Here is a 15,917-nt window from a genome sequence, read left to right on the forward strand (position 1 = left end):
GTTGTAGGTTTTGGTGTTTAGATTCTAAACCACTCAAATTTATCACGAGCAAAGATGTGACTTTTAGTGAATTAGCGATGCCATAGAGTAGCAATGAGATTCGAGCACTACAAATGGACCATCATGCTAAGAGACAAGGGGAGCTTCAGGTTGAGGCTCATCAAATAACATGCACCAATGATGAGGATAAAAGTCCCGAGCCAATTGCGGTTGAGGAAATGATCCAAAGTAGAGAATAATATTGGTGGTGAATTAGAGCTCACAAAAACACCATACTTCATAGTGATAGGCAGAGGTATGTTTATGTCAATTGCGTTACTTCCAATAATGTTGCTTATGCCTTGTCTACTACAAGGGCAACTAAGGACTTATCGGGAGGCAATGTTAGGAGTGAAGGCTCAATAGTGGGTTGGTGCTATGAGAGAAAAGATGGGGTCTCTTCAGGGGAATCAACACATGGCACTTGGTGGTACCTCTAAAGGAGTAGAAGATAGTGAGGTGTAAGTGGGTCTTCATAAGTAAGCATGACAGTTTTGGTTTAAAGGTGATCGGTTACAAACCATGCTTGGTAGCGAAAGGGGTTCACGCAGCATAAAAGTATCAATTACAGTGCAGTATTCCCATCTACAATGAGATATAGCTTGATTAGGGTGCTATTGTGTTTGGTTGCGCATGACAACTTAGAGTTGGATTGGTTGGATATTAGGATAGCATTTCTATATGGCAAGTTAGAGGAGCAAATAGATATGCAATAGTTGGAGAGATTTGTTATCTTAGGCCACGAAGAAAACATATGTTTATATAACCTATATGGCCTTTAGCAATCTCCCAGGTAGTCCACACGGTATGATTTCTTTATGACTAGTTAGCTATATAGTAGGAGGCTAGAGGGTGGTGGATATATTTATTTGTTGTTGTATGTTAATGATATGTTAATTGCAGCTAATAACATATATGATCTAAATGAGCTAAAATGATAATTGGATGATTAGGTAGTGGAAAAGGTACTTTGTATAGAGATTTAGAGGGATAAGATTGCAAGGATAGTTTGGCTATCACCGAGAAACTACATTCAAGTGTTGAGGCAATTTTGTTTGCAAAATGCCAAATTGGTGAGTACCTACTAGCTGTGCACTTCAAACTTTTAGTTGACCTTGCACCATAGTCATGGGAATAGAGGTAATACATGTCACGTGTTCTCTATGCTAGTGTTGGTAAAATTATGTATGATATGGTTTGCACAAGGCAATATATTTTGCATATTGTTAATGTTGTGTGCAAGTATATGAGTAATCTTGGAAAGAAACACTAGGAAGCCGTGAGATGGGTTATGATGTTTTTAAGAGGGACAACAAACGTTGGTTTGACTTCTATGAAGATATAGGCGCAAAGGGGTATAACAAGTTATATAGATTCAGTTTTTGGTGGTGACTTAGATGAGATAAGATGAGGTCATTAATGAGTTATAAATTCAGTTTTGCTAGTTATGCCGTCAATCAAAAACAAAACCAAGGCAATCAAGGAAACAAAGGAAGTTTTTTTAGAATTGCGCAGTGATCTTAGGTTGCAATAGGAGAAGATTCTTGTTTACTGCGATGATCATAGTGCACTACATTTCAAAACAAAATCATATTTATCGCAAGTAGATAAAACACATATATTAAGTAACATTTTATACGTGATATTGTATCACAAGGAACCACATATATCAAGAAAGTGCACATGTGTAGATAATTCAGCAAACACGTTAGCGAAGCCTATCCCATTGACCAAGTTCTAGTATTGTTCAGACTTGGTCAGCATCTCCAATGGTTGAGGAATCCAAAGGGTCTTAGTCAAACCATGATCAATGAGGATGGAGTTAGGGTGTATTTGGTAACCGGCCAAATAGTGCTAATTTCTGTTATTTTATTCTCGGGAGTAGATTTGGAACAAAATCGCGTTTCGTAAAATTTTTGTTTCTGGGAACAGATTTGGAGTAAAAAAAAAAAAGTTGATTCTTGTTCCTGGAAACAATTCTAGAATCAAGTACCTATTTTCTCTTTTTCTTTTCTTTTCTCTTGTTCTTCTTCCCTTTTTCTTTTTCATATGCTGTCACCGCCACAGTTGCCGTCCGCCACCATCCACCGGCCACCACTGCCCTTAGACTCCTCCTCAAGGTAAAGTATGTTGATTATGGCTGGAAGCTAAAATCAATTGATTTGGATTTCAATCCATAATTTAATTGAAAGAAAACAAAGGCCATGCTAGGAAAGTCCCAATTGGGCTCTTATCAATTAGTAGTGGATGATGCAAATAGGGAAATTACTTTTCCCCAAGACTTATTTTTCTTATTGAAGTTGAGGTCCATGTCGATGTCCGAAGGACTCATAGTCTCTTGCAAATAAATATTCCTTTATTGAGTTTGGTCTTGGTTGCATAATGAGTGTGCTTAATATGCGTGAAAACTCGTGAGAGACATAGAGAGAATTAAGAGCCGTCGTCAAGGAGAGTTGAGACTGAGAAAACTCTTTTTTAAAAATGGATCCTTGTGGGTCCATGGTTAATTTTGAATCGGAAGAAACTTATATGGAAGTGTGATTGAGCGGCTATAATATTAAATTTGCCAATTATGTTGGAATCAACTGGTTGATCTCGATCTCTCCCCATGAAGTACATACACTGCTGAACCATGTCGCTTCGACTTTACTCGTAGCAATAAATATTTACAAAGCATTGAATATCGCCCACCGTATCAAAGTACGCACGATCAGTCCAGGCCAATTAGGACATCAAATTTGTACATTAGTCTGTATCTCGCATAACTCCAAGAAGAAAACCACCAAAAGCAACAAAGACACACTCCAACATTGGTCAGACACTGTTTCTGAGCAAATTAATTGAGGACGAACAATGAATTAGTTGGGGAAGAGGAAAGAGAAGGCACAAATAAGGAGGGACTTCTCAACCAGAGTAGAACTTAATAAAAACCATTCTAATTTAGAGCTCAAAGAAAAAAAAATATAAAATTATTGTTCAACCTATTCAACACAATAATTACTCTCCCTCTCCTTCCGTGGTAGCTGAAGACACGTAGCTTATGGCGAGAGAGGTCTCGTCGCATGCTGCCGCACCGACAGACGTTGTCTGGAACTGTCGTTTGCAGGCCGGGCAAGTGATCTGCATGATGGTGGAGCTGATCTTCTTGGTGGCTTGTTCTCTCAGCAGTTGAGCTCGTTCGAGCTCGGCCTGAGCTTGCAGTCTCATCTTCTTGGCGTTGGCCAGCTCGAGCTCCGCTATCTCGACCTGTCTCTTCGCCTGCTGCCTCGCCTCCTCGGCGAACGCCTTCTCGGCTACAGCCAGCTTTATTTGCTCGCTCGCAAACTCCCTCATGCTCGCGGCCTCCGACATCTCGGGTTCGCGCCCGTAATAATGATCCCACATTGTAGAAGATCTCTTGGTGAAGGCTAATTCGTCCCTGTTCACATCGGTGGACAATGTGCCGATCGAAAGCTTCAGGTTGTCCGCGAAATTTTCCTTCAAGTTCCGCGTCCCACACAGGCTCGACGACGGCAGTAGCTGAAGCTCAAGGTTGTGGTGGGTAGAAGGGGTTGAGGGATTGTACATGTCTGAGTTGAGGAAGAGGATCTCCGCTGGTTTTGGCATTCGGAACCCCGGAAAAGATGAGAGCGGAACGCCGAAATTGGCTTCGCTTGAAGGGCTAGTGCTCGAAGCAGTTTGGGACGAGCAGGCTGGCTGAGCCGCCTGCATCTCTGGTGGCTGAGCCCGGCGGACGGTGCACGAGTCTTGGTGTTCTATGAAACTCTCTACCCTGAAAGGACCACAACAGAAAGAAAGATCATAAGACTGTACCAAGATACGGCTTTGGCTTTGTTTGGATGTCTGTAGCGAGCCATGTCAAGAAACAACAATCAAGACCTGTTCATGCAGGGTTAACGAGAGACAAGCAAATAAAAAAATGGGCAGATGACTAGGTTTGCAACATTAATTAGAGGAATAAACAACAGAAACAAGACGGGAGCGTCTTTGTTAATGACTGATCTGGACTTGGGGATTTTGGCTTATTGGTTTTTTCAACCAAAAAAAAAAAAACAATTATAAAGAGCAGACTGTGTCGTCAAGACCAAAAAGAAATGCCATTGGGAAAAGTGATGTAATGCTCATTATGAGTCAAATGGCTGGCTAAGAATTGTTATAAAAATGAAACAGAAAAAGTAGGGACAAGAGGCTGGCCTGGCAAATGTACCTGGGAAATCATTCTTGGATTCGGAATAACTAATAATAAACTCTCGCTGTCTAAACAAAAAGAAAAGCAATGTACAATGATGATAAATTTCAGAAGCCAACCCAGCAAGTTCAAATATTTTTATAAGCTTGTAGGGAAGAAAAAACAAAACGAAACGAAGGGTTATCCAAATTGCTTCCAACATGCTCGCCTCCTCTTCATGAACATAACCCTAGGGTTTTATGACCCAAGACGAACCCCACAAATCATCATGCAAAATTGCTCGGAGCGCAGCCTTTTTTATCTTAAAGCTTAAGCTGTTACAAATCGTCGAAAAAGTACATTTCGTGTATTGATTACAAGCACAGCTCCTGAAGCCAGGAAACAAAACAAGAAGAACGACAAAAATTCAAATCAAGAATAAATCGGAGATCAATTATACCTGGAGAAGACGCGGCCGCAGTCGCAGGAATGTCCTCGCGTGCCGCAGGTTTTGAGGTGGGCCTTGTAGTCGGACTGCACGGCATAGCCCTTGGAGCACCGCTCGCAGACCCACTGCTTGTGGCTGCTGTGCTTCCGGCGGAAGTGCTTCTTGATCCCCACGAGGTCCCCGAGCGCGTGGCACGGATCATGGTGGAGGCAGCTCGGCTCGGGGCACACGTACACCCGCTTCCTCCGCGCCTGCTCCTGATCGGCCGCCCCGCGGTCCCGCTTCAGCAGCTTCCACGGCACCTTGTGCCGCCTCCGGTGCATCTGCAGGTTCTGATCCCTCTGGAACCCTTGATTGCAGATCTCGCACACGTACCTGCAAAAATCTTGATCCATCATACACAGGCGGCGGACACCCGGGTATACATAGATAACCCGCGAGCCTAAGCCAGCGGCGGGGGGATATAATCTAGCTTCCGAACCTGTCGGACTCGAGGAGGGTCTTCGGCGACAGCGAAACCACTTCTGCATCCGGATCTGTTGGAAAAAAGAAAAGGGGAAGTACTTGATTAGGTCCAGATCATTGCTCGAGCGGGTATTTTAATCTGATTTGGAATTGTGTCGTGAGAGAAAAAGAGAGAGCTTTGGTGGGTGAATCCGGGTCCATCTTTTTCTGCCGTTGCTTGTCTTCTCCTATTACCTGGAGTGCCTGCGGGCCTTCTCCGCCTTTTGCTGTTGGAGAAGGCATTGATCTCTGGGGGGTTGACGGCAGAACAAGCAGCGTTGGAAGGAGGAGAGTTGGGAGGAGGAGAGTTATGGAACATATGGGAGGGTCTCGGGCTAATATTTATGTTGTGTGTATCTGGATTGGTGCTGGTGTGAGAGAGAAAATCTTATGCCCACACACACACACACACCTGCACAGAGCTCTTGTGGTCGTGGTGGAGCTATGTTGAATAGTGGGTTCAACTCAGCTTTACTGAAACACAAAGCCTGATAATGGGCAGAGAGAGAGAGAGAGAGAGAGAGAGAGAGAGAGGGGGACGTGAAGGGAAAAGCTCTTTGCTTTCTGAAACCAGCTTTCTTTTGAGCCCTTTTCCTTTCTGTGAGAGCTTTCTTGGCTTTGTGGCCTTTTTTATTTTATTTTTCTCCTCTCCTCTCCTCTCCTCTCCTCCTTCCCTTTTCAATTGACCCCCACCCCCCACCCACAGTAGGTCAGCAGGAGAGGTTGAGCCAAACACTTGCTTATCAAGCTCCTGTTCAGATGAGAGAGAAGCTAGAGAGAGATAACTGCCTCTGACCCAATCACGTTGCTTCAAACTTCGAGCCACGCAAACCCAACACAAGCGTTTGGACAGAAACATGAAAACATCCCCCTCCCATACCATTAGAAACAAACAGTCACCGTTCATCATCATGGCGCTGTAATACGTTTTGCATGAATAAATGCAGGCCCGGGGCCTCCGCCGCACGTGAGCTCGCGCCCCCTCCTCACGTGACGTCTCCCTTCAACCCCCTTCCCTCCTTTGTTTTGTTATTTTCCACTTTTGTCTTTGTTCATCTCGTCCTTGATCTAATCGCTCTTAAAAAAGCAGAGGAAGGTCGGATAGGAAACTTAATGATGTTGTCTTTCGTTGACTGACGCTAAAGGAGCTGTTGGAGTTCGGCGATGCCACTGGCTAAACTTTTCATTAATGTTTGGGAAGCCGCTTTTCCAAAAGATGGATCAAAATATCAAAAGTCATTTTCATTTATGAAAAGTATCATAAATTGTTTCATTTTTTTCTTGTATTTTTACAAAGGTATCTGAATATTTCGGCTCAAATAATCTGTAAAGATGTGAATAAATAATTATTCTATCCTCATTTGTCTCGTGAAACTTTAGACTAGCATGATGCATATTGCTTCCAAGGTTACTCTAAGTTGAAGATGCCTTGACGAACACGGGAATTCTTAAGTCCTTTTTATGCTGAATAATTGTGGTAATATTGAGGCAGTGCACGACATGAAACGATAGGGAATGGGCCACTCTCCTTTCATTTGTGCCCTCTCCTTTCTCAATCGCTAGTCCCAAACCTCTTTTAATGCCACATGACGGTGTCGACATCACCACAAGTGATATTCTTGATTATGTGCTAGTTCATTGAAACAGGCATGCCAAAAACCAACTCTACCTAGATGTGCTATTCAATGTAGAGCAAATTCTCAAGCTGCACGTATTGCACTTTTCGATCTAAGATAGCCCCAAGAGAGTTGCTAGGCCTATGAATGAGTCCATTCTCGCATGTGGCCAATATTATAGCGACTATTCTCGTATGTGGCCAATATTACATAGCGACAAGTGTCACGGAAGAGTGGAAATACCCTTTAGACAATTCATTTGGAGCTTACACTTTGAATCGCATGGGAACAAAGATAGTAAAAGTGTGATAATTTTCGTATGACGCTTATTTCAATGCTAAAACTTTTCAAGCAATCAATTCAATACCAAATTGGAAGAAAAACAATTGTTTTGGTGCTTGCGGCGACAAATTCTGACCATTGGTCTTATGGAGCATTTTAAATTAAATTATAAATCTGAAGTAGCTTTTTTATACAAAAACAAATTTGAGGTCCAACATAGAAAATTCTTCATCCAACGTTGCAAAGCGAACAAAACGACATTAAAGTTGGGGGAAACTCTCTCTCAAAAGAAACAAATCTTCTCCATGTTGTTCGCAGCATTCAACTATGATGTAAGAAGAATCGATATATTGCCGTAAATAAAATGAAAGAAGCCGAAAAATCACGACTTTAGGATAGAAAACTGGAAGAAGAGCTTGGTTAGGCGTGGATCTGAGAAAGTCAAAAGAAATTGGAAGGTGAGTTTGGTCTGGTTACGGAAGAGGAGAAGAATTACGTGTGCGGGGGTTTCTTTGTGTTTCCACGAGTGATGACCAAAAGGGCAAAGAAAATAATTACGGTAAAATATAAAATAAAATAAAAAAATCTCCATGTTCTGCTTGCTGTGTACGCGTGCATGGAGAAGCCATAGAGCGAAAGAGAGAGAGAGAGAGAGAGAGAGAGAGAGCTGAAGGAGCAAAGCTCCGTTCTCTCAGGAAAGAGTAATCTCGTCCGCCTACATGATGCTCCAGTTCTCGTTCAGATAGCTTGTGACGACGAAACCAAAGAATGGCCGAAGAAGGAACCTGCTCTTCGGGCAAATACATCAATTTCCAAATAATACAAATATAATAACTCCTGTTCGACCTAATTCATATCCGACTTATATCCGACCTAATTCATATTGTTAAAAATACTTATTAAGAAAACATATGCCTACATTGAGATGAGAGTGCAGAGTGGCGTTCACAAAATCGAATGAGGGCAATAGAAAATGAAGAGAGCGAGTTGTAGAGGTAAATTGGATCTAACTAAATTATAAGGCCATTTAATATCCATATTATGTTGAGTTCTACCATTCTAAACTCATTTATGATGAATTTATTGAATATAAATAATATTATTAGCCCATCATACATGAGTTGAGAAATAGACTTATAATCCATTTTGATAGGTCTAGTGATTTTGTCTCAATTTAAAAATATTGGGGGTGGGGATTCTTCAAGATCATAATCAATTTTGCCCTGATTTTTTTTATTTAAGATTCATGATGACACTATGAGAGAGATAGAAAGAGATAGAGATATGATTCCATTTGCTGGTGAGTTGGAAAGAATGGATGGATTAATGGATTATTAAGACGTGGTTTCTGTGGCACGTGAAGGTGGCATCACCTGCCATCATCTTCCCCGGGTGTTTAGGATTCCAAATCTCGATAAATTATTATTATATTTGTTTAGGTCCCCATTTGCTCTTCTATAATGCTTGACTTTGGGATAAAGTCTAGCTATCTTCAACCTTTTTAAACATCGAAAAAATCAATCTTCTGGTATTCCACGTGGATAAAGAGACAACTGATACTCTTGCTTCTTCCAAGTCCTATCCACATGGTCTCAGCTTTAAAAATAGGAAGACTTTCGCTCCGTGGTCTTCCCATTTCTATAATCCCCAACCCTCAAATATCGAATATCGTTAGAAAGTCCTAACTTCAAAACTTGAACTATAGAATATAAAAACTCAATTGTCATGAGCGATGTGCAATTTTTTCAACACCCCTCTCACATGCAAGTCAGATCATAAATGTCACATAAAATTACTCTAACAAGACTTGATGCACACTCGAAATAGAACGAATCTAACTCTAATATCATATTATAGAGTCAAAACAAAAAACTTTAATCAATAAGTGTAGGAAATCACATAGAAATTTTATTATTAAGTAAAGTGGAGAAGTAGATATGGAGGATTTGAATCCCCATATTTTTAAGGGATATTAAAGTGAAGATAATTAGTTTCAAGTAGGAATTTGGAGTTTCACATTTTGTGAAAGAGCAAGATAAGATGTTTTCAACAAATATTGTCGGTGATTTCGGACCACAATGGAGCGAGGTACCGTTGTGCAAATAAGCCATGAAATGCCAATGAAGCTGCGTCATCCATGGAGCTTGATGATGCCTTGTGTCGAGTGGAGGCCCGACCAGAAGGACTCTTCAAAGCTAAGCCCCTACTGTTAAACGACAGGACTTCTCCTTGGGCATCTCCCCATACCGAATATTGAGAACTAGAGAAGTACATAATTACCCGTTCCGGGGCAATTTGCTAGACGAAAAGCCACTGACCAAGGCACGGACCATGATGTCATAAATGTGACATGACATGTGTGGCTTCGAGGCAAGTCCTTTCTAGGCTTTTATGAAAAAATTTCTTATAGAATGGGGCTGTTTTAGTCAATTTGACTAGCTGCATTAGATCCTAACCCTTTTACTCTCCTATTAATTAATGGAGACACTCCTTTCCGTTGAAAGTCTCAACTTAAAAAGTCATAGATGGGAGTTTCAGAAGTTGATGAAAGCATCTAAGATCTTTACGTTGACTTTAAGAAAATCAAATGTTTGAGCATTGCACATGGTGCAAATTTGTTGGTTTCTCTTAAATGGCATGAGGGTATAGGTACTTTGATTCATCTAAGGAGAAGTGGTGAAACAATTTCTCAAAGTTTGGTTTTGGTATGAACTCCCTTTGAACAGCTGTGAGAGATTGCTAAGTTGGTACTACACTACACTTATAGAGAGTGTGGATTACGAGTGTGAATTGATAACCCCCTAGAGGCCGTCACGGGGGCATGTCATGATATTTATGGGTGGATAGGAGGATGTGATCGGTGAAATTAGCCCGACTCTTCAAAAGGATATAGAAAACAAGAGTAGCCAAATTGGGGTACGAGTTTTACTGACCTTTGCCTCATCCAAACAAATCACCGAGCTATTGTCCAATCCTTTTTGTTCGTGTTTTCATGGAAAAATTATATCCTATATTACTCTACCATCCTATGTAATTGACAATTGAGGAAATTTATGATATTTATAATATAAATCGTGTTTTTCTTTGGGCAGGACACGTAAATACTTTGTTAGAATATGATTGACTCTACACTGCTTAGATAGTATGATAGTTAGGTTCGATACTTCCTCGTTGGAACGAAGCAGGTACTATCAGCTTGGGAGACGTGTCCAAATGGTGAATTTTATGATGAACCTCTCCATTATTCCATGGTGGGCAGAGCCAAATCAATGGCCCCTGCGGGTTGCACTCCTGCACTGGCAAGCTGGTGAGCTACATCTTGGCCGCTTCATCCGAGTAAACAACATCGACCATCATCTCCCAAAAGTAGGACCCAGAATCCCATGCAAAGACGCGACCCAATCTCTTGCACTCGCTTTTTGGGGCATTTTTAACATTAAACTTTGTCCGCTTGTCTGCTTGATTAGATCACTCGTTTGTTTCTTTCATTCCCCTCCTTTCATGGAACTTTCATTTTTTCTCGTTTTCCTGAAGGAATTTGTTTGTGGGGTTGAGCCAGAGAGAGAGAGAGGGAGGGGCTAGGTCGAACTGACAAAATTTGTTTGGTGGATACTGTCAGAGGTTTCTGAAAAGCAAAACGTGCACTGCCAATCGCCTCATAATGCAAGGTTTGAACGAAATAGGGAGCATCGAAAAAAATTGAAAAATTGGAGAGTGAAAGATATTATAGACAAGGACGAAATGATGAGAAAAGAAAAAAATTGGGAGGAATGGTCCAGAACGGTGCCAGAAATTAGAAGGATAATTGGGTGTTAGGACAGGTACAAGGGGAGGATTTGGGCAAATACGGTGTATTTTGGGCTTTGTCAGAGACAAATATGCCCCGATTGTAAGACCTGTCCAATGTACGAGCGTCTCAGCACCGAATACGGCCTGATGTCATAGAGCGAGTGGGCCTGGTGGAGGAGAGATGTGACTCTAGCTTTAGGACACTTTCTTTACCAAGGTTGCTACTAGTACTGGCAGTGCAGCTACAGTCATGGCGAATGCGATTAGACTATCCTTACATTAGAGGTGAGCATTCCACGGGACCAGGTCGGACCGGACTAGGTCGGGCCCAGGCCCAAATTGGGCAGGCGGAGCTTTCTCATGTGAGGATGTTGCCAAGCTCACTCATATTCCTTCTGGGCCAAGGTGGGCCGCCAGTCTGTCGATCACCTCGGTTCGCGTTGCATATCTGGGGCCATTCATGTTGATGGGTACATGGATGTTATTTCTCCAAACTTCAAGGGCATATCTTTCCTCTTTCTGGGGGAGCCGAAATGTGGTCTGCTAACCAATCAAATCACGAAAAGAAAATTTTCCTATTCCAAACTATGCGGCCCCTTTATGTTCTTCAATTATTAAACACCACTATTAAAACATGGTGATGAGCTTCTAAACATTAAAAAAAAAAAAAAAAATCCCATTGGGGCTTGGGGATTTAGACAACCAATTAGAAGGAATGGCATAATTATGTTGAGCTTTGGCAATCTAATTAGCCAAGCCTATCGTGAATAGTGAGTCACTTGAATGAAATTGAAGTGGGCCAAGCTTCTTCTACAGTCCTCAACCGTGGCTCAGACATTCCAAGGACTCTGATAAGCTCCCAAAACGTATTGACAAATATTAAATAATTAATCAATCATGCTTCTCATATCAAAAGTGAGTTTCCAAGCACGAAAGAGTTTCTATTAGGGTTCATGCTTCAATGCAAACTGCAAAGGATGCTCTCATTGATTTTGGAAACCCTGCAATGAGACAACCGGTTGAATCTCGGCAAGCACCTGTAATTGCCCCTTCCAAAGCTCGATTGAGTATCAATCCATCTTCTCCTATGGAGTGTCCTGGTTTCACCAATTTTCACCCAACTTCTCCTTTCTCGCCTTATTTGTTGTTGCTATCATTCATAGAGGATTTGTGTTATTTTGTAATTGATTTTGGAAATGCGTGAATATGAGTAATTGATCAGCCCCTTCTTCTGTGCGTCCTATTTCGTCGAGCGGTTGAACTAGAAAGTTCGAAAAGAAATGAAAGAGAATGCTTTGCTTTGGATGTTACTTGGCAAATTGCAAATGGACGTCCATGATGGCCGCTTAGAGTACATTGATTCTTATATGTGCTAATAAACGTCTAGTTAATGAGGAATATACTATTTGTTGTACACGTTAATACTTAATATATTTTTTTTTTATCCAAAGTGGTTCATGGATAATATCACTGTGGTTAAACCTACACTAAAAAAAAAAAAAAAAAAAAAAATAAACCAAGATTCAAATCAATTACAGAAGATATACTTCCGTTGGTGGGTGACATGAGCTTTCGTTCATCTCCAACATCATTGGCCAAGAAGAGGGCTCATGTGAGTACAATCTCATCTCTACTCTCCCTCTTTTTGGATAAATGAATTGGCCAGCCAAGTAACTTTCTCGTATACAGATATGAAGAGGTTTTTCCAAAAGTAAGAGAGACTCAACTTCTGGGCCCATTATTGCCTGGTAAAGCCCAATTCAGGATCTTCTTGCCACAAAAGGTTCTTTTTTTCTCGTCTTGCCTTGGCAAAATTTCACTATTGATCCCTGAGTTAGTAAAACTTTTATCTGATCCTTAAAATTTTAGTTTATCTAATCAAGTTCTTCAACTTACATAACTTTTTTAGTCTCTCTCCACAAGTCCAGTCAATTAGAGCAACGTGGAGTCGACAAGATCACGTGAAAAAATATTTTGGCACGAGGGACTATCGTCTAATGCGTGAGACTAAAATACTTGAAGATGAAGCCCATACCCAAGCTCTTAAATTATGAGATTTCTCAACACGAAGAGCACATTTGAGCTTTCCATCAGATTCTTGCTAGATCCAATTAACTTGATTTCAAGGCAGAAGTAATTGATCATGAAAGTTACACAAAGAACTCGATTTACTAAATTAATAGTTCAACGACTTGATCAGAATAATTGCGCGATGCTAAACAACTTTTATTACTAATTTACATCAAGGTGTCATCTCAAAGTTTAAGCATGTTCTAAAGATAAAGTACACAATTATTTAATCTCGTAAAATAAGTAAATTAGATGACTCAATTGTACAGATAAAAATTTGTAGGTAAACAGTGATTCAACAGGGATTTATATAGTCAAGTTCATGGAAAGAGGGTTGGGCTCTGTCATGTAATAATTCGCCTGTCACATGAGTGGGAAGCATAATGACCGCTTGAATAGTTTGGAACCAGGAGAGAGTTGCTGCCTGGATGCTCCACAAGCCGATAATTAGAGCATATGACGAAGAACAGAGGAGTGGTCTGCTTGATTGATTCTCAAACCAATTTAAGGTTCTGATTGTACGATATGAAAAAGATTTTCCTAACTTCAATAGTTAGTTATCGTTTATAAAAATGTTTTAATGAAACATACTTTTGCTATTAACAACATCATGCTTAAATATTTTTGTGGATTCCAAGAATTTTTTCGACTCCCTCATTAAGAGATATAAATGATCAAAATTAGAAAAATAATTTGTAAATCATTGACTTTCCGTGAAACAAAATAGCTTGAGAAGGCAAAGTTGATATAAATGCACATCTGTCTTCTTCCTATAGGTTCCCACCAGCTCCCTCCTCGGTTGGTCATTTGATAGTGTGATAAGGAAATAAGAAATGGATCGTGCAATTATTTTTGGGATTGGTGGGTACTTACATTGAAAGAGAAGCTTGCAAACTTTTCTCGGTTCTATTAGTTCCTTCTCTTGATTTGTCCAATCGAGTCCTCTTAATTCTTTTGATATGAAACCAAGTTATTTTGTGACCTATTATTACCATCACCTATAATTGTTCACATGGTATCATTAAATAGAACAAAACCTCCATATATGATGTTGATATGGTGCCTTAGTTAATACCAAAGAGAGTTTGATTATTTGGGATTGATCAAATAAGTGTTGGTAAGCCGTTCCAATAAGAGTCGGCAACCTTAAAATAGTTGTAACTTTGTCAGCAAAAAAATGAAGTTGATAAGTAACTCAAAAAAATTTGCATGCCACACGAAAAGTTGGCAACTTACCAAAAAAAAAAAAAAAGTAAATAGTTGAAATAATTGGTAATTCCAAAAAGACTTAATAAGCATTGCCAAGCGGCTCAACTAGACTATTTAACCTAAAAAATGGTTTTGTGACTTTATCCGAAATAAAATTGGTAATTTCATATGAGAGTGAAAAACTTCAACAAAATTGGTTAAGTTATTACAAGACTTAATAATCTGACATCGATTGAATAAATGTTGGTCCGCGACTCACATATAATCGCTAACTTAAAACTAATTGGTAACATCATCAGAGAAAAGTTGATAACTCATTCGAAGTAAGGTCGGTTATTTCTTTAAAGGTTGGTAACTTTAACACGCAAGTAAATTATGATGATATCAGTTGGTAATTTAATGGAATTGTTGATAATTTATATATAATGAAATAAAGATTGCTGATGTAATATAAGATATGTTAATTCATGGCTCCGTTCGTTTCAAGAGAACATTTTTGAGGAAAACATTTTTCTCATTGTCAACGTTTGAATCGCTTAGAAAAACGATTCAAGGTAAAATATTTTTCTAGTCAACGGAAAATATTTTTCTGCTTAAATTCGAGGAAAATAATTTCCTCTTTAGAAGACTAGAAATCATTTTTCAAAATATGATTAAATATCTATGCTTAGACTAAAAACTTTGAGCTTGAGCTCGGAAGTCCCAACACTCATTTCGGAATCTCTAGCGTCTAGGATCAAGTCCTTGGCATCCGAGTGCCATTCCATTGAGGTTGGGCCCAAGGCTCCAATGCTTGGGTACATAGAGACAAGACTCTAGTCCATTAAGGCTGAACTCGAGACCCCAATGCCTATGCCTAAATCCCTTGCACTTGAGCTAGGTCCAATGAGCCCAAGACCTCAATGCCTGTGCCTAGGTCTCCAATGCCCGAGCCTAGACCCATCGAGGCTAAGCTTGGGCCCACCAAGGTTGGGCTCAACACCCTAGTGCTCATGCTTGGATCCCTTGCACCCAAGCTTGGTCCATTGAGGTCACAATTCTAGACCCTACTGCTTTAGGGATTTGAGCATGGGAATTAGGGTCTCAAGCTCGGGCATCGGCAATCCAAGCATGAGCAATGGAGTCCCCAACGTGAAATCAATGGACCTTGTCGTCAAGCACCTAGGCATGGGCACTAGCGTCTTGAGCCCGAGCACCAAGTTCTTAGTGGGTCTCTGTGGACCTAAGCCCAAGCTTGTGCACTAGGGTTCTACACTTGGCTTTTGTGGACCAAGGCTCAAGTGTCAATAATTCAGGCATGAGAATTAGGGTCTCGGGCTTGGCCTCAATGGACCTCGGATTGGTGCCTATGCTCTTGGGACCCAAGTTCCCAGTGCTCAAGTCTAGGTCTATCAAGGCCAGCCCAAAATCCTAGTGCCCGTGCTTGGTTCTTCGCTATTTGTGCACAAGTTACTAACACCTAAATAGTGTGTATATTTAGAAAATCAAATTAGATTTTCATTTTCAAAAATCGAAAATATTTTTCAATTCTTTTAAGGTTTTAGTAAAATACTGAAAAAAAAATATTGTCATTTTCCACGAAAATGAGGAGAAAGTCCAAGTTCCTTCTCTCCCGTAGCTCTTTTGGTTCAAGTCAAAAGTATGTGAAAGGAAAAAAAAAGAGTCTAAATTCATTTTCATAACTCTGTGGTTCATGTTAAATTTTCATGAAGTGCTAAGAGAGTCAAAACACAATTTTCTTTTTGGAATTACAAAGTTAAATAATCATTTTTCTCACTTTTATTAGAGTTGG

The 15,917-nt window shown here is 40.3% G+C and overlaps 1 protein-coding gene across 1 annotated transcript; it reads right to left on the reverse strand.

Annotated features, from left to right (window-relative positions):
* Positions 1-2,734: 2,734 nt before the first annotated feature.
* On the reverse strand, positions 2,735-5,828 carry LOC104453627 (zinc finger protein SHOOT GRAVITROPISM 5). Its single transcript, XM_010068237.3, has 4 exons — positions 5,355-5,828; positions 5,137-5,191; positions 4,668-5,030; positions 2,735-3,811 (listed from the first exon to the last, which is right to left on the reverse strand). Exons 1-4 carry the CDS (start codon positions 5,476-5,478, stop codon positions 3,037-3,039), a joined length of 1,317 nt encoding a protein of 438 aa, XP_010066539.2. The 5' UTR covers positions 5,479-5,828; the 3' UTR covers positions 2,735-3,036.
* Between the last annotated feature and the right edge of the window lie 10,089 nt (positions 5,829-15,917).

The sequence above is a fragment of the Eucalyptus grandis genome, chromosome 7 (assembly GCF_016545825.1).
Source record: "Eucalyptus grandis isolate ANBG69807.140 chromosome 7, ASM1654582v1, whole genome shotgun sequence".
Classification (NCBI taxonomy): domain Eukaryota; kingdom Viridiplantae; phylum Streptophyta; class Magnoliopsida; order Myrtales; family Myrtaceae; genus Eucalyptus; species Eucalyptus grandis.